This window comes from Trachypithecus francoisi, unplaced genomic scaffold (assembly GCF_009764315.1).
Source record: "Trachypithecus francoisi isolate TF-2019V2 unplaced genomic scaffold, Tfra_2.0 Lachesis_group7, whole genome shotgun sequence".
Taxonomy (NCBI): Eukaryota; Metazoa; Chordata; class Mammalia; order Primates; family Cercopithecidae; genus Trachypithecus; species Trachypithecus francoisi.
This window is the reverse complement of record NW_022681472.1, coordinates 37,390,554-37,410,524: the sequence shown is the minus strand read 5'-3', so window position 1 is coordinate 37,410,524 and position 19,971 is coordinate 37,390,554. Positions and strand designations below refer to the sequence as shown.

At 35.9% G+C, this 19,971-nt stretch overlaps 1 protein-coding gene across 4 annotated transcripts; it reads left to right on the top strand.

Moving 5' to 3' along the window:
- Positions 1-225: 225 nt before the first annotated feature.
- ZFAND1 (zinc finger AN1-type containing 1) lies at positions 226-19,113 on the top strand. Of its 4 annotated transcripts, none has more exons than XM_033203578.1 (8): positions 226-348; positions 2,508-2,550; positions 3,459-3,498; positions 5,632-5,759; positions 5,851-5,942; positions 6,703-6,824; positions 17,650-17,805; positions 17,903-19,048. In XM_033203578.1, exons 1-8 carry the CDS (start codon positions 294-296, stop codon positions 18,071-18,073), a joined length of 807 nt encoding a protein of 268 aa, XP_033059469.1. In that variant the 5' UTR covers positions 226-293; the 3' UTR covers positions 18,074-19,048. The 4 variants fall into 4 exon arrangements, with proteins under 4 accessions (XP_033059469.1, XP_033059471.1, XP_033059470.1 ...); XM_033203580.1 differs by having other exon boundaries at positions 280-326; positions 17,903-19,113; XM_033203579.1 differs by lacking the exon at positions 226-348 and adding an exon at positions 360-428 and having other exon boundaries at positions 17,903-19,113.
- Positions 19,114-19,971: the final 858 nt, after the last annotated feature.

Genomic DNA, 19,971 nt, shown 5'->3' with positions numbered 1-19,971 from the left:
CCGCCTCGGCCTGACAAAGTGCCGGGATTACAGGCGTGAGCCACCGCGCCCGGCTACAGGTGGGTATTTCTTTAAGGACTGGGCGAGAGGCCTTCCGCTCCGAGAAGAACACTTACGGAAGAGTGGCCTTTCCTGGTCACTGCGAACGCACCTAGGACACAGCGAACAGCTGGCTTTCGGGCCCCGCCCCCACCTGTAGACTCCGCCTCTGGGTTCGCCACTTCCGTCAGGCGCCGCGCGCGCTCATTGCCCGGCCCCTCTGGCTGTGTCCCGCCCCTTGCGGCCCCAGAGAGATGGCGGAGTTGGACATCGGGCAGCATTGCCAGGTGGAGCACTGCCGGCGGCGAGGTGATCGGGGAGCCCCCAGCCCCCGTCCCAGGCCACGGGATACCGGGGCTCCGCTTTGGCTCCGCGGATGGTGGCGGCGGGTGAGGGGAGGCCACAAGGCTGGGCAGAGCCTGAGGAGCGGGGTGGGAGCGTTTCTTCTGGGGCTGCAGTGAGATCTGTTGGTGCGTGTTTTTGTTGGCCGTGAGGCTTTGAAATAACTTATGGTATCCTTGGAAGGAAGCCATTCAATTCCTGAAAACTTACCTTGCAGTGTTCATTTTGGTTTTCGAGTGTCCCGTGTCCGAGCAGTGCACGAAGCCCACTGCTGGGTCGCATGGCGCACACTTACCCTGCTGAGCGCGGGGATGGGACGCGTAGGATTGGTCTGAGAGTGTTGTCTTTTGGCTTTGCCACTGCGACCTACGGCCAGCCACTTTCCCAAACTTTTTGTTTACTTATCTGCTACTTAGCTGTCAGGAGGAGCCGGGCGAGATCAGCTCGCCCAACTGGTGTTCACGTGGATTTGTGTCCGGAAGAAGGTACTTCCTTAGCTTTTATCAAATTCTCAAAGGCATCCTGATCCTCAGATTATTCCACCAAATGGTCATCATGCTCTCCTAGCTCTGTCATTCCCTGATTCTCATTATTATTGTTTGAACAAACATTTACAGATTATTGATTTTGGTGCTTGGCCCACATACGGGTGTAAACTACAGTCATTTACACGGAAGACCTTTCCAACTAGTAAGCTGCGTGTTAGAGAGAATTAATAATATGGCGATGAGCTCTCCCCACTGTACTGAGAGACCTTGGGATATACCTAGTCCAAGGTAATGTGGCACTGGCTTCAGGATGCCATACACCTGGAAAAGGCAAGTTTTTGAAGCATTAGAACCACACAGACTGCTCAGTCGTTGTTACTAGGTTTCACACACTACATAAGGTAGCAAACAGGTTTAATCTCCCCTTGCAACTTCAGTCATTGGTATCAAGTGCCTGAATACGGTGTCAGGGACTCTGAGATTTAGCCCAGTTTCAGTGGAGTTCCATAATTGATTAGTGATTTCTACTGTGGGTGTGCGTGATAAGACAGGTGACAATCCCTTCTAGGTTCTTGTTACTTACAGCCCTCTATGTATCTTTCACCACTGGCTGTAATAACAAGACAGTGTGACTTTTTTTCATGTGGAAGCTTAGCCATTTGGGTTTTGACTGTAAATTGTGTGTGTCTATGCCTGATCCCCCGCTAGTGAGTCCAAAACACATTATATGCCATTCATGACATAGTTCATTTTCCTTTCCAGCTATTTATCTCTTTAGTGTCAATAACTGAGATGAGGCGAGGCCTATCTGTTTGGGACTAGTGGAAAGCAGTTAAGATTTAGACTATGTCAAGTGTATATCCTAAATTTTATCTCCCTTCTGGAGGGATTGAAGGATGGTATCAGGTGCTGGGAAATTGTCTTGACTTAACTCTTTCCCCTGGGTCCTTCTGGTTTGCATTTAATACTTCATTATTAAAAGTCTCAAAATATTAAGCATCTCCACCCAGTCACTGCGGTATTGTTCTTTTTTGTTTGTCTGTTTGTTTGTTTTGTTTTGAGATGGAGTCTGGCTCTGTGGCCCAGGATAGAGTGCAGTGGCACCATCTCGGCTCTCTGCAACCTCGCTTTGGCGATATATATATATGTTGTTCACACACAGATATATATTAGTACACAGATATATATATATAAATATATATTGGATTTGTATAAATATATATATATATCCAAAGCTTTACTATCCAAAGCATTGTTAGATTAGTAAGCAGTGGAATCAGAATTGAATCCCAGGTTTTTAACTCCAAATGCGGAATTTTTGCAGTATACAGTCATCAAAAACAACACCTAGTAAATCTGGGAAACAAAACAAAAAACAAAAAGAAAACCACTAGAACTTATTTTTTTCTGACTTAGTAAAGTTACAAGCAACATCTATTAATACCTTCTGTTAATCCAATTGCTTTCTGTCACAGTTACTGAAGTTATGATTACTTTTGTTAGAGTGGTTACATAGTGCTTGCTACACTAGGATATTAATCAAAATGGGAAATTTTTCCATAGAGGTTGCTTTCTTGCTTAAGAAAACTAAATCAAAATCAGATACTAACCAGTATATACATTTTCTCTCAATTTTAGATTTTCTTCCATTTGTGTGTGATGATTGTTCAGGAATATTTTGGTAAGTTAAGTTTTTATGCAGGATTTGGGAATAATTTTAATGTTTATTAATATGAGATTATTTCAGAAAAGTAGAATGATTTAAAGTAATTGTTACTTTAGCCATTGATTATTGATATTCTGTATAGTTATAGGCTGTGATTACTTCTTCATATATGTGACTAATTTTTAAACTTCCAAAAGTGGGGTTATGTATGTGAATTTTATATAAAAGTTATATTTTTGTCTTTTAATTACAAGGAGAAAATAATATTCACAATATAAAGAATATGGTAAAAATCTAGTTATAATTATTACTCTTTATTTTAATTAATAAAATGAAAAGAGCCCAACCTATAAATGCCTTAAAATAGGAATCACAGCATTTGACTACATTACATGCCAAGTAAAACCTAAGAATTAATCAAGAATTTTGGAAAATGGATTTTCCTTACAGTTAAACTTTAAAATGTCAAGCATTTGTTTTACAAAATAAAGCACTGAAAGAATGATTTTTTTCAGAATGTAATTCAGAATGATTTGTTGGAAGTAAATAAAAGTAATGTATATTTTTAAATTATTTGGAATTAGAACACTCTTCACATTTTACTACTGATGATCTTTTAGAAATAAAAAGAGCTGAAGGATACATTTATATTTTCATGTACCCTAAAGTATTCAAAGTAAACGTAATTTAGGGTGGTGAATTGTTTTTACTCATTGAAATTGAACATTTGTGTTTTAAAACTTTTGAGACTATAGATGCTCCATCTTTAATTTATCTGACATTTCAGTTTTTTCTCATATTCAAAGTTATTAATATAGTATGAGCATAATATATCTTAAGAATACTGAACACTAAAATATCGCAAATTACTGCAGTTATCTTTAAGTATGTTATTTAAATAAACACTACTATTATTATTTAAGCCTTGAACACAGAAGCAGGGAGTCTCATGGTTGTCCTGAGGTATGTTAATATTTTTCCGATCTGATAAAATGTATTTGTATTTATGTACTTTTATTCCGAATTTGATCAGAGTTAAAGCCAGTCAGTGTCACAGAGATTAAAGTTTGGCACACTAAACTGATTAGGTAAACAGGCTTTTGCTTCATTTACATTATTTTTCTCTGTTTGAAAGAAAAATTGTTTTACTTGTTATTTGTAAATTTTTATCCTCATAATTCTTATTCCTTAACATTTGTTTAGGTAGCCCACTTATAGCGTAAGGCTATGTATTTATTTCTTTGTTTTGTTTTGTTTTGTTTGAGGTGGAGTTTTGCTCTTGTTGCCCGGGCTGGAGTGCAGTGGCGCGATCTCGGCTCACTACAACCTCTACCTCCTGGGTTCAAGTGATTCTCCTGGCTCAGCCTCCCAAGTAGCTGGGATTATATACATGCGCCACCATGCCCGAGTGATTTTTGTATTTTTAGTAGAGATGGGGTTTCACCGTGTTGGCCAGGCTGGTCTGAAACTCCTGACCTCAGGTGATCTACCTGCCTTGGCCTCCCAAAATGGTGGGATTACAGGCATTGGCCACCGCACCTATCTAAGGCTATATATTTATAAATATACACTTAAGTTAATGTCCTCCTTGTATATTCCCTCCAGTTCACTGTGTCCTTCACTGTTGTGTTCATTTTCGCTGATGCCTGCTGATAGGATCTGTGGTAGTAAATCATTCTGGCTCAGTCGGCCTAAGACAACCAGGAAGAAACCTATAGTCATAAAATTCCTACCCTAATTTTGCACAAATCATAAGTTAAGAAAGGTCTGACATACTGAGGTCAAAATATTACCCTTATTACTGGTAAAGATAAGTTGAATGATGAAGCTCAGCATAGAGCCAAATGGGTTTGCAAAGAAAATCCAGAATTAGGGAGACTTGCCCAGCAATCACAGCAGTACTGGACCATGTTAGGCTTTCTCCTGAAGGCAGTTCAATTCCAAGAGGAAGAGAGAAAACTAAATCCACCATGTTCAATGTGTTCTAACACTTTGCAGTGGACATTTATTCCTGCCCACCATTTACCAAGTGCTTTACCAAATAGTTTCACATCCGTTTTCTCAGTTATAGAAAGTTATTAAAGTTACATGAGATTCAGTTGAAATCTGATTCTTTCGAGTTTAAATAATCAGTCAAAATTTGATTCTTTGAAGTTTACTTGATCTATTTGAGGAAAATTAAAATTACCTAGCATGCTGATTTTATGCAGCATTAATTGGAGGAAATATTCAGTCATACAATAAAACTTACTGATGTTTCTTGCAGTTTATAAATCTATCCTGTGTTTTCTTTTTTCTTAGGATATAATTTGATTTCCCTGACTGTCTCTCAGATAATTAGATTCTATTAATTAAATACTGAAACATCATTAGGCCATTGCAACAAGTTCAAAAAGATACTTAAGTTAATTCCAATAAGATATAACTATTATTTATAAAAAGAAATTCCCTTTGGTTGTAGTTTTCAAGCAATTATTTCCCTAAGTTTACTCATCTTTAGAAACCTGGTTTGTTAATGCTCAGAATAGCCTGGCTGATCTAGACTTTTTTTTTTTTTTAGTCTTATAAAATCTTTTCTTCCTGTGGTGGAGTATTTGCTGGTAATAAAAATATGAAATAGGGCATAAATATAATATATGATTACGAAAACTGTCTTTAACCTTTTATCTCACGAATAAATAAATATTTTTAAGTGTTTTATTCTCTGAGTTAAGTGTTTCATCTCCTAAAATTAGTGTGGAAATTAGGTTGACTTGCCATTTGAGGGTTGATGAGATAATTACCTGAGCATACCATGGGGGCATCTTTGTATGAGACTGTTACAAAGCAGGTTAAAATTATAGAGCGTAATTAAATAGTCATTTCAACTTGACTTAGAAGACAAATATACCACAGTAGGAAAATTATGAAAATGTGAAACAGTCAGCATAGTAATCACTTGTCACACAAAACATTCATTATAATCTTTATGTGAGAGTAAATAACTTGCTCTAATAAGTTTAAGCAAAAATAATATGAATGCTGCCTTCTAGAATAGACACATTGATTTGGTTTAGGTCTGAAATGTAATACATTTCGTCCTTTTTGCATTTTCAGGTGACTGTAATCAATGAGAGACTGAAGACAGATCAACATACATCTTACCCATGCTCATTCAAAGACTGTGCTGAGAGAGAACTTGTGGCAGTTGTATGTCCTCATTGTGAGAAGAATTTTTGCCTGAGGTGATTGATCACTTAGGCTGTTCACACTTTGTATATCTGTTTAAGTCCTATACAAACACATGAACTAGTGTCACTCTTCTGTTGCTCATAGACACCGTCATCAGTCAGATCATGAGTGTGAAAAACTGGAAATCCCAAAGCCTCGAATGGCTGCCACTCAGAAGCTTGTTAAAGACATTATTGGTAAGTATCTAGAAAGTGTGTTTTGTTGCTTTCCTAGTTCCAGAGCTCCTGCTTCTTATGTCTACTTTCCAGTTACGGGAGGCATCATTAATAGCCCTAGTGGTATTTGTATTAACTTGTATTTTGATGATATTCTTGTGACAGTATATCTTACGAGGTCTACCTGAACAATGAAAATTTGGAAATTATTTGGAAAGTACTCCACCATAAGTACTTATCTCTTTTGCTGAGCCACTTAGATTAGCTAGTTAACCATCGGGCTAGAAATTGTATTCATGAGATTGAAGTAGTCAGCTGCGTTCTCTACAGACTAAACTCTAAATCTAGTCAACTGTGCTGTGAATACAGCTGATAATAAGAGATACCAGAAACTAATGTATCTGTGACTTAAATCAGTCTTTCTGCCAGTATGTTAGCTCAGAATTTTTCTTCCATATTAAGGATAGTACCTTTATTAAAATCTTGCATATGCAAATCTTAAGGTTGTCTGTAGAAGCATTAATGACTGCTTTAGGTTGAATAGGCTTAAATTGGAAAGAAGCACACTATAGTGAATTTTTTGATGTGGAGATTGCTTAGATCAATCTCAATGATATTTTTCCATTGTAAATATAGTACCTATACAATGAATGTGGTCTCTGTATATCTCTCTTGTGTGTAATTTATATATGTATCAGGGCCATAATTAATAAGTGTTTTATAATGAAACTCTATTTGTAATGTGAAAGTTTTATGTTGATTACATGCTTACACTTCTTAGATTCCAAGACAGGAGAAACAGCAAGTAAACGACGGAAAGGTGCCAAAAATAGTGAAACAGCTGCAAAGGTTGCATTGATGAAATTAAAGATGCATGCTGATGGCGATAAGTCATTACCACAGGTTGGTCTTAGAGATTTTTTAAAACACAAAAATTTCAAATATAGTTGAAGTCCTCTTTGTGTTCCTCCTTCCCATCAATTAACAACTACCTAGACCTAGTATGTATCACTCTTAATGTTGCATGGTATATGTCAGCATAAATAATACATAGTTTTATGAGTCTTTTCACTTTATAGACATGACAGTGAACCATATGTATCCTTCTTCATGTTGGTTTTTTTTCCCACTTGGGATGTGCTATTAACATTTATCCATGCTGAGACGTTTAGTCAACAAAATTCAGATTTTTTTCAATTTTTTGCTGTAATAAACTGTCTGTGGTGACCATCCTTGTATATATGTAGAAGAGTTTCTCTAGGACTGTTCCTTTAAAACTTCACAATATCAGTTATAACAACCCAATATACATATGCATACCTTAACACAGTTCAGTTGAGTGGTACTTACCCTTAATATGTGTTATATTATGATATTTGTTATTCTATTTTAAAGATTGTTAGTCAGAACCTATTAGGTTGATTTTCCAACCTCTGATGGTTTGAGACTACCAGTTTCAAAAATGCTACTTTAGGGAATATACCTGGAAATAGAAAACCTGGATTATGGGCTTTGCTGATCTTCAGCTTTACTATTAGGTCAACTTCCTGTTGTCAGTGGTTGTACTCATTTGACTCTTTCTATTAGTGCTTTCAACCATGTCCATTTTTGGCCATTTATTCCTTCATAAAAATTTTAGGATCACTTTGCCCTGTTCTGTGAAATTATGATTTTGATGGGAATTATGCTGAATTTTAGATTAGAGATAGTTGACGTCTTTAGAATTTTGACTCTTCTCATCTATGTCTGTGGTATATCTTTCCAACTTTTCTTTAGGTTTTCTTTTATGTGTAATTGTAGAAGTAACATTCTATAATGCTTACCAGAAATATTTATGTACCTTTTCTTAGTTTTATTCTTAGGCTCTTTATAATTTTTGCTGTCATTATAAAAAATACCTTTTTAAAAAAAATTACATTTTCCTAACTATTGTTGGTTAATGTTATGTTGCCCTTCTATCTGGCAAATAAATTCTTAATAGTTCTCATATTTTGTAGATTTTTCTGAGCTATTTTCTTTGGAGTTATATCTTCTCCAAATACCAATTTTTGTGGATTTTTTCTGCAGATTTTTCTCTTCTCTTTTGCCTTGTCTTAATGTTGAGATCTTCAGAACAATGTTAAATAATATGGGCAATAGAAGGAATCATCATGTTTCTGACTTTAATGCAAATGTATCTAACATTTCCTCAAGTATTATATATACTGTAAGTTAGTGTAAGTAGCCTTTTTCTTGATATTATCATTTCTTTCTATTCCTAGTTTGCTAGGAATTTACATTATGAATGGATATTAAACTTTATTGTAAATTTTTTTCTTACATCTAGTAAGATCATTGTTTCCTCATCAATGTAATAAATTTTATCAATCAGGTTTCTGTCATTAGATCATCAAATATTCCAGGATAAATCACTTGACTCTGGTATATAATTCTTTTAAAATGCACTGATAAATTGATTTACTAACATATTATTTAGTGTGTGTTCGTGACATTAATAGCAAGATTATGCTCAAAAATTAGTTGAGCAGCTTTCTCTCTTCTATTCTTTGAGGTAGTTGTAGAGGGTGGGAATCATTTGTTCTCGAAGGTTTCATAACACTCAGTTGTAGTAACTCTTGGGGAATTTCGAATACTATTCCAATGTGTCACATCTTTCTTTATCTGGATAATCTATTTCTTCTGAAGTCAATTTTGGTAAATATTTTTCCAAAAAATTATTTGATGTAGATTTTTCAGTTTATCGTTATCAAGTTGTTCAAGTTATTCTGTTATACTTCAGAATCTCTGTGTGTCTTTAGTCATTCTACTTCTTTCTTAATATTTTTCATTTGTACTTTTCCTTCTTTCCCCTTTAGACAGAATAGCTACAAGTTTATCCTTATTTTTCCTTAGTGTTTTCAAAGAACCATGATTTGGATTTAAAGACCTCTGTGTTTTGTTTTCTGTTTCACTAATTGTTGCTTTTTTATTATTTCCTTCTGCTTTGTTTAGCTTTTTCTCTAATGTCCTTTTTCCAGCCTTTCACATAGAATGGTAATTTATTTATTTTATTTTTGTTTTGTTTTGTTTTGAGACAGAGTCTCATTCTGTCGCCCAGGCTGGAGTGCAGTGGGGCAATCTCAGCTCACTGCAACCTCCGCCTCCTGGTTTCAAGTGATTCTCCTGCCTCAGCCTCATGAGTAGCTGGGATTACAGGTGTGCACTGCCACACCGGCTAATTTTTGTATTTTTAGTAGAGACAGGATTTCACCATGTTGGTCAGGCTGGTCTTGAACTCCTGACCTCATGATCCGCCCTCCTTGGCCTCCCAAAATGGTGGGATTACAGGTGTGAGCCACTGCGCCTGGCAAGTTTGTTTATTTTTTTTTTTTTGAGATGGAGTCTCACTCTGTCTCCCGGGCTGGAGTGCAGTGGCCAGATCTCAGCTCACTGCAAGCTCCACCTCCTGGGTTTATGCCATTCTCCTGCCTCAGCCTCCCGAGTAGCTGGGACTACAGGCGCCCGCCACCTCACCCGGCTAGGTTTTTTTTTTTGTATTTTTTAGTAGAGACGGGATTTCACCGTGTTAGCCAGGATGGTCTCGATCTCCTGACCTCGTGATCCGCCTGTCTCGGCCTCCCAAAGTGCTGGCATTACAGGCTTGAGTATTTTTAATATACTTGTTTAGGTGTAACAATATACTTTTTTGGTGTCTTTATTTTGATACCATTTCAAACACAGGCAAGTTACAAACATAGTACAAATAACTTTTCCATATTCTTTACCTAAATGTACCAATTATTTATATTTTGCCATTTGCTTTATCATCTGCTGTCTCTCTCTGTCTATATGTACCATATGTATGTGTGTGTACTTAATTTTTGATCCACTTGATTTATCACTTTCTCAGGTTAAAATCTACTATGGATGTGGTTTTGCTAATTTTTTTATATAACTCTAACGGTTTGTAGAGTTATATATTATCAAGTGCATAGAATTTCTTCATTGTTATATGTTCTTTATGAATTTTGCCTTTAATCCTATTTTGAATTATAATATTGTTTCACTAGCTTTCTTTTGGTAAATATTTAACAAGTACGTAATTTTTTCATCCCTTTATATTTCAACTTTTTTTGTTGTTTCATTTTTGGGTGTCTCTTGTAAGCAGCATATAGCTGGACTTTGTTTTTTTAAAACCAGTTTGCTAGTGTCTCTCTTTTGTAGGTGAGTTGAATCCTTTCTTGTTTATAGTGGTCATTGGTGTGTTTGAACATATTTCTTCCATCATATATTTTCTTCTCATCGCCCTTTTTCTTTGACTCTTTCTCTTTCCTTTTGTATTGAATTTATTCTGATGGCTTAGAAATGATTGATTACAGTTTTCTTATTTTATTGACTACCCCTGATATTTTCCTTTTTTGAAATTTTATTTGATTTTTTTAAATTGCAAAGGTAGTACAAGCTTTTAACAAGTGTAACTATCCAAAGATGCATATGGAGAAAAAGCATACATACTCCTGTGTCTCTCATCCATTTCCATCCCATAAAGCAGCAGTTCTTAACTGAGAGCAGTTTTGCTCCCTAAAGGGACATTCAGCAATGTCTGGAGACATTTTTAGTTGTCACAGTTGGGAATGGGGTGCTCCTGGTATTTAGTTGGTAGAGGCCAGAGATACTGTTAAATTCATACATTGTAGAGGACAAGGCCGACAACAGAATTTTTTCTTGGCCTAAAATGTAAATAGTGACAAAGTTGAGAAGACCTGCTCTTAAGTATTCAGTAATACTTACATTACTTTGCAATTCTTCTATTACTTGAAAGATAACAGTGAAAACTTCTGCAAGACTTACTTTGAGGCAGTCTTCTAAAACATTTCATCCTTGCAACAAGTTTATAAGGTATGCACTATTAACTCTTACCCAAAAAGAGTAACATTCTATTAACATAGCTAGTAAGTGGAGAACTACGAATTGAAACTAGGCAGTCTGGTTTCACAAATCATCTTTTTCACACACTTAACAATATATCATAAAGCATTCTATAAGTTTGTAGATAAAAATTTTTCCCTTTATTATTAATGTTTGTGTGTGTATAAATATAGACACACTAGAGATATATGTGGGTGTCTATGTGTTTATACATACTTACATGTATAATATATACATGTGTATTGTTTCCATGTATATACATATATGTGTAAGTATGTATTATGTGTGTGTGTATATATGTGTCTATATCACTTTACATAAATGAAAATGTATTCTACTTGTATATGTATGCAAAGGCATAAAGAATATTTTTCTGTCATTATTTTATAAAAATGGTATCATTCATTTAGTCAACACACTTAAAAAAAAATGCTTTCTATATACCAAGCCCTGATAATACAGTAGTGAATAAAACAGAATCCCTCCTGCCCTTATGAATCCAGAGTTCCTGGAGTTTATATGCCACTGGGCTGAGACAGATATTAAATATATAATAGTTCGTGTAGTCATTAGGGCTATAAATAAAACTAAAGAAGGTTTGGGTTAGATTATATATCCTTCTCTCATTAATGCCTAGTAGAAATTCCCTCGAGTGAGTTGGTGTGGCCCTAAATCATTTTCTTTACAAACTGCATCCTCTTCTGTGGTGTGGGTGTACTGTGGCTTAGTTTGTCATTTTCCTGTTAATAAGCATTCACTTTGTTTCCAGTTTTGGCTACTGTGCTAAGTAGCCTGTGTGGTACTTGTCTTTCTGTGAGATAAATTCCCAAGAGTGTGTTTGCTGTGTCAAATGGTATGCATATTTTAAATTTTAATAAAAATTGTCAAACAACTTTACAAAGAAATTACAATTCACATTTCAAATCAGACTTCATTGACGGATTGCCTATACTAAGCATGGTTTTGTGGCTCTAGTTTTTTAATCACCTTTAGTACTTACAACTCTTCTGAGATACATTTTTGTCCTAATTTCACAGATGAGTAATCTGGAGTTAAGTATTTTTAAGAGCTCTAACTTGGTAAGAGCCTGCCATTCTAACCAGTTCCGTATACTGCCTCTTGTGGCCAAACATGAGAGTACCCTTTTTCTCCATGGGTTCCAGTAACTGTTAGCATTCTTTTTAATATTTTACAGTCTGGTGGCTATAAAAAGATATTTCATAATTGCTTTAATTTGTATTTTCATGACTATTATTCAGTTTGGACAACTTTTAATATGTTTTTTAGTCATTTGGAATTGCCCTTCTCTGAATTGTTATTGAGTAGTGTCCTTTGGTCATTTTTCTTTTGGGATATTTTTCTATTTGTTTTGTTTGGTCAACTTATAGGAGCTCTCAGACTATAAAAGATGTTAATCCTTTATCTATAATCATTATTTGTAAATTATTTTACAAATCTATCAGTGTATTGATATTATTTACATTTCTAATTGACATAGCAACATTTTACATTTAAAGTTTCCAAGTTCTGTCTTTTCTTTCATTCCTGTTGTGATTTTCCTTTGGGTTTTGTGGGTATGTTGGTTTTGTTTTGCATTAGCCTTTTTTTCTTTTTTTTTTTTTTTTGACGGAGTTTTGCTCTTATTGCCCAGTCTGGAGCGCAATGGTGCGATCTCAGCTCACTGCACCCTCTGCCTCCTGAGTTTAAGCAGTTCTCCTGCCTCAGCATCCTGAGTAGCCAGGATTACAGGCATGCGCCACCATGCCCAAGTAATTTTTGTAGTTTTAGTAGAGACAGGGTTTCACCATATTGGTCAGGCTGATCTCGAACTCCTGACCTCAGGTGATCCACCTGCCTCAGCCTCCCAAAATGCTGGGATTATAGGCGTGAGCCACTGAGCCTGGCTTGTTTTGGATTAATCTTTAATCCACCTGTTTTTTTGGTTAGCATATGATGTGAGCTAAGGGCTTAATTTTATTTTCTTCCAGTTGTTTAGGTAGTTTTGCCATCACTGATTATTTAATAAGTTATCTATGTTTTATTGGATTGAAATACCAAAATATCACCTTCACTAAAAGTTAAACATTTTATTTTCTGTATATGGATTTATTTCTTAATTTTCTATTACAGTCTACTCATTTTTTACTCATAAGTTAATACCAAATTGATTTGGTGCAATAGCTTTATAGAATGTTCTATATCAGATCATGCAAGTCCCATCCGTATTTTTCCATTTTTTCTTAGTATTTTTATTAGCATTTATTTATCCTTCTGAATGTTATGATTATTATATCCAGATTTTGAAAAATAACACTCTTAGGATTTCTAGGTTACCATAATGGGGCAAGGTTGTGAATAACAGACTTCAACATAGCCTGTTAAAGAAGTTAAACTCTTTAAAAGCAAAATGTGGAAACTGAGAGTATGATTATAAAAAGCAACAGATAACACAACATAGTCTTAGTTCTATGAAGTTAGGTGAAGTACAGTTCGAATTCCCAGCAGTATCTATTAGCAAGTCTAGGCTTTTGGCCTGACTCAGAACCGTTCCTGAAGGGTTCACATTGGATTTGCTTTATATGCTATACATTAGTTTTGGAAGAAATGACATTTTTATGACATTGTCTTTCTTCAAGGACATTATATGTCTTTATTTATTCAGATGTTTTATTCCTTTCTGTAATATTTAATATTTTTCTTCTTTTATGTTGTATTCCTTATTTTCATTGCTACATATTTTATGGTTTTTGTTTAGGTTGGGAACAGAATATTTTCCCCACTTCTATTGCCAAGTACTTATTGCTAATAAAGAGAAAAAAAAATCTTGAGTTCTGTATACTCATATTATTCAGCCACATCATCAAAATATTTTATTAGTTTTAGAAGTTTTTTTCTCCTAGTGTTTTTCAATTTTCTAGTTAAAAATTATACCTCATTAACAAATAAAAATAGCTTTAATTTTTTTCAGTAATTATACTCATTATTTCCTTTTTCATACTACATTGTCTATAATCTCCAATATAATATCCTAAAATGATAATGGTGGTAACAGCTATGTGCTTACATTCTTAACATATATAATTGAATATCAGTGTTTTTCTCAAAGCCTAAAGTTAGTTGGTAGTATATCCTTCTGAATACGAGCTTGAAATGCTTTATCCAGTTGACTCTCTCCTATCCCATCATCTTTTTTTAACATAAAAATTAATAGTTATTAAAATTTACCAACACTTTTTTTTTTTGTTTCTCCTTCCTTAGGGCTCACTTTTATTTTTGCTAAATTACATTCTTTAGCAGTTCATTCAGTAAAGGTCTCTGGTAATAAACTCTATCAGTCTTTTTTTTTGTTTGCACATGCCCTTATTTTGCCCTTACTTTTAGCTGGATTGTCTATTAAACTTTCTCATCACTTTAAATATACTTTGTCATGTATTATTGGAGGAACATCTGTGTCAGTCTTACTCTATGAGTAATCTGTCTTTTTTGGTAGCTTTTAAGATTTCTTGTGATATTTTCCAATTTCTGTGGAATGTTTCTATGTGTGGATTTATTTTAATTATTCAGTTTGACACATTGTAAATTTTGACTTTTTGGAAAATTGTACTCATTTTCTCTCTAAATAGTGCTACTTCATTTCTTCTTTTCTGAATCTCTCGTTGACATACTTTGGGGATCTATAATTGTTTTTGTTTTTTTTTTGAGACGGAGTCTCACTCTGTCACCCAGGCTAGAGTGCAGTGGCACAGTCTCAGCTCACTGCAGCCTCCACTTCCTGAGTTCAAGCAATTCTCACACCTCAGCCTCCTGAGTAGCTGGGACTACAGGCATGTGCCACCACACCTGGCTAATTTGTCTATTTTTAAGAGACAGGGTTTTGCCATGTTGGCGAGGCTGGCCTCAAGCTCCTGACCTCAAGTGATCTGCCCACCTCAGCCTCCCAAAGTGCTGGGATTACAGTTGTGAGCCACTGCACCCAGCCTATAATTGTTTCTATCTTGTATCTCTTTATGCGGTATTCTGGATGACTTCCTCGTATCCATCTTATAATACATTAGGCCTTTTTATTGAGGATTATAGAAGTTTATCTATAATAAATTTTCAGTGTTTTACTCCAGAAACTATTTTTTAATTTTCATTTTTTGACTTGGATCTTCATGTCTTTTATGTTTTATTTGTGCCTATTTTGGTTTTTTAACTTCCCAGTTTCCTTTTTTATCTAATTGTGCATCCTAAATACCTTTTTTTAATGTCTTTTTAAAGTTCAGCTGTCTTCATTTGCCCATAGTGAGTTAATCTTCAGTTTGTTTTGAAATTTCAGTTATTGAATTTAACATGTTCATCTTGAATATGAGGTTCTTCCTATATCTCTCCTTCCTCTCACTCACAGATCCCTGTCTAGCAATTTTATACTTCAGTCAGCATTCAGCAGTAACGTTAGCTGCCCTTCCTGGAGCAGAGGTCCCACACACTCTTCTGCTTCCGAGCAGGGAGCCTGACCCAGGAGCTTTATACATATCTCCCTGTGGTGCTGTTACTTCCCGCTTACCTATGAGCTGATCTCCTCCTCTTCTGGAGCCCTGAAAGCCTGTGACTCAGCCAGCCTATCACTTTGCATTTCCGTTTCACTTTTGATCCTCATACATATTTATCTTTAAAAAAAAGATAAGGCTATATCCTATTAATTTTCTCTTTCTGTATTTATCTTCTTGCTACTTTGTTTTTAGAGCAAGTAATATTTGATTATAGAGGTGGCTCATAGTTTGAATTTCCAGTGATTTCTTGTTTTTTCTTTTAATACTTGTTACCTGTAATAACACAACCCACTGTTGGATTTGTCTTCAACAAATCCAAATCCCTTAGTGCTGAGACGGGAATTGTGTTGAATTTATTATTTCTCAGAATAATTGTGATCTTTCCCCCACAAGTTAGAGATGCTCCAGTTATGCCAACATTTTTGTTTTAGCAAGAATTGACCTGTAAAGCCAGCACTTTTTTTTTTTTTTGAGATGGAGTCTCGCTCTGTCACCCAGGCTGGAGTGCAGTGGCGCCATCTCGGCTCACTGCAAGCTCCGCCTCCCGGGTTTACGCCATTCTCCTGCCTCAGCCTCCCGAGTAGCTGGGACTACAGGCGCCCGCCATCTCGCCCGGCTAATTTTTTGTATTTTTTTTTTTAGTAGAGACGGGGTTTCACCGTGTTAGCCAGGATGGTCTTGATCTCCTGACCTTGTGATCCACCCGTCTCGGCCTCCCAAAGTGCTGGGATTACAGGCTTGAGCCACCGCGCCCGGCCCAGCACTTTTAAAAAGCAGTTTTTAGGAATCAGTGAAGAACAAAAGGCCAAGACTTCTGCTCCTACTCATTCTTTCCTGCTTTTTTTTTTTTTTTTTTTTTGAAATAGGGTCTTACTCTGTTGCCCTGGCTGGAGAACAGTGGCACGTTCACCACTCATTGTGGCCTCGACCTTCTTGGGCTCAAGTGATCCTCCCACCTCAGCCTCCAAAGTAGCTGGGACTACCGGCACACACCACTATACCCAGCTAATTTTTTGTGCTTTTTGTAGAGATGGAGTTTTACCATGTTGCCTAGGCTGGTCTTGAACTCCTGGACTCAAGCAGTTTGCTTGCCTTGACCTCCCAAAGTGCTGGGATTATTGGCATGAGCCATCATGCTCAGCCATCCATTTGTTAATTAGGCAGGAAAATACAATATAAGGAGAGGGCAAATAGGATATAGAATACTAGAGAAATCCTTTCCAAGTCCTTTCTTTTATTGATAAGGTGCTTGGAGTTTGGAGGTCTTTTTCTATCTTTTTTCTTTTTCTTTTTCTTTTTTTTTTTAATGTTTCCTTGTTCCAAAAAGTCCTTCTGTCTAAATACGTAGTGAGGTCTTTCACACAAAAAGAAATGTTATATGTGTTAGAAATCTTTGAATTGCAAGTGACAGAAACTTGATTCCAACTAGGAAAATCAAAACAAACTTTTTCCCTCATGTAATGGGGAATAATGAATTGATCTGGTCTTAGGGGATGAATAAATTCAGGAACTCAGATTATGTTGAAAGAGTTCATCTGTTTTCTTGTTATTTCTCTTTCTCCATTGACCTCATTTTTTCCCATTTGAGGAAACTTTTTCCACATTGGTTCAGGAATGACTGTGAGGTGACAGGGTTCACTGCAGGCAACTCCAGGTTTAATTTGATAAAACTTAAAAAAATTAAGGAGAGGCTGGGTGTGGTGGCTCACGCCTATAATCCCAGCACTCTGAGAGGCCGAGGCAGGTGGATCACCTGAGGTCAGGAGTTCAAGACCAGCCTGACCAACATGGTGAAACCCCGTCTCTAGTAAAAGTACAAAAATTAACCAAGCGTGGTGGTGCGTGCCTGTAATCCCAGCTACTCAGAGGCTGAGGCTTGAGAATCACTTGAACCCTGGAGGCAGAGGTTGCAGTGAGCCAAGATTGCGCCATTGCACTCTAGCCTTGGCAACAAGAGTGAAACTCTGTCTCATAAATAAATAAATAAATAAATAAGACTGCTCTTTGTCTCCTAAGCTGTTGAACATAAAATCCCAGGAACAGACCCTGATTGGCCTAACTTAGGCCACATGCCTGTCTTTGCACAGATCACCCTGGCCAGGGTCTTTGTCCTATGCCCATGCATTTATGTGTCTTTTTGGCTACTGTGATTAGTATTCCAAATAGCAGATACCCTGTTAGAGGGTAATTCTGCTCTGACTAGAAGAGGAGAGGAAGGGTTGGTACCAGACAAAAACTGATGTCTATTTTGTCTATGTAATGGTTGTTTTAACTTTTTCTTTTTACAGACAGAAAGAATTTACTTTCAGGTTTTCTTACCTAAAGGGAGCAAAGAGAAGAGCAAACCAATGTTCTTTTGCCACCGATGGAGCATTGGAAAGGCCATAGACTTTGCCGCTTCTCTAGCCAGTCTTAAAAATGACAATAACAAATTAACAGCTAAGGTAACATCTCGTTATAATAATATTTCCATAAAGGTTTTATGATATTCCATTCAAGCGTGTTCATTGACTACAGTATGACTTATTTCTCCCTTCACAGAAATTAAGGCTGTGTCACATTGCTTCAGGAGAAGCCTTACCCTTGGATCATACTTTGGAAACCTGGATTGCTAAGGAGGATTGTCCTTTATATAATGGTGGAAATATAATCTTGGAATATCTTAATGATGAAGAACAATTCTGTAAAAATGTTGAATCTTACTTGGAATAGTCATTCAATGATTCAAGTCAGAAATCACAGGGAAAATTCTATTATATGTTTAAGTCCATTTCTTTTACTACAGATACCGTTTTTGTAATTTTTTAAAGTTACTTTTTAACTTATTTCTCCTTATGTCACATTTTAAATTATAAGTTTTCTATTAGAATTTTTTTGTTTTAAGTTTAAGTGTGTACTGATCCTCAATTATTAGCAAATTCTTATATTTAATTAGCTTTCATTAGGTTATGCTGTAGTGACAACAACAAAGATGTATTTCCTGGTGGGTGATGTCAGCTGTTAATTGGCTGTGGCACTCCTCTGTATCATCTTCTCACCACGATCAAAGGTGCAGGAAGGACTCTCTTTTGGGACACTGTCATTGTTTGAGCAGAGAGAGAAAGAGATTGAAATACACTTCAGTTTTCTCTTAAAAGATGCATGTATCATACTTGCTTTAAGCAAGTCATGTGGCCAAGCCTAGCATCATGGAGCCAGAAAGTATAGCCTTGCTGTCTATGTACATCATGATGTATAAATTGATATATGTACATCAATTATAGAAACTTAGAGATCATCTTTATTCAGTCTTATAATTTTTACATGAAGAATCTTAGACCTAGGAAAAGAAAATAATTTTCTTTCTATTACCCAACTAGATTGGGGCATATTTCTGATAAAGACTCACCTCTAGTGAGATTCATCTTTTTTGTTTGTGTGACTATATTACATATGAGAAGAAAGATGGGATAGCTCAACTTCATTATATACCAAAGCAAAACACATGCCAAATGATGACTACATTTTACCAACAAATTTAGATGAGTATTCTTGACTAGTATTTACTATCTATACCCCCAAAACTACTACTATATGGACAGAATAGAAATTATTTCTAGTTGTCCTTTTGTTTTTTTCTATTCTAATTGTCATGGACATATGTAGTGGCTATAGGTTTACTTAAAAGGAATAAACTTGGATTGCTCATTTGGTTTATTTGCTTTCTAATTCTTCATATTTTTATGTGAGGAATGGAGATAATTTCCAACTTTTATTATGTTCTTATACTTTCATTCATTAGCATAGTTATTTGAGTTCCCATGAAATGTAGAGATTTGTCTCTAATTGCCATGATTAATACAATAAGATGTGTATACATACAGGTATACCTTGGAAATATTGTGGGTTCAGTTTCAGACTACCACACAAAGCAAATATTACAGTATATTGAGCCCAATTTTTTTGTTTCCCAAGGCATATAAAAATTAAATTATGTTTACACTATACTATAGTCTGTTTAATGTGCAATAGCATTATGTCTAAAAAAATATGTACCTTAAATAAAAAATGCTTTATTGACACAAAATGCTAATAATCTGAGCCTTCAACCATTTGTAGTGTTTTTGCTGATGGAGGGTCTTGCCTAATTTCAATAGCTACTGACTGATTGGGGTGGTAATTACAGAAGACAGGGGTGGCTGTGACAACTTCTTAAGATAAGACCACAGTGAAGTTTGCCACATCGATTGACTCTTCCTTTCATTAAAATTTCTGTGTAGCATGCAATGCTTTTAATAACATTTTTTTTCCTGAGTAGAATTTCTTTCAAAATTGAAGTTAATCCTCTTAAACCCTACCACAGCTTTATCAACTAAGGTTATGGAATATCTACATCTTTTGTTATCATTTCAACAGTATTCATAGCATCTTCACTAGGAGGAGATTCCCTCATTTTTTTTTATTTATTTTATTTTATTTTTTTCTGAGATGGAGTTTTGCTCTTGTCACCCAGGTTGGAGTGCAATGGCGTGATCTTGGCTCACTGCAACCTCCGCCTCCCAGGTTCAAGCAATTCTCCTGCCTCAGCCTCCTGAGTAGCTGGGATTACAGGTATGCACCACCACGCCTGG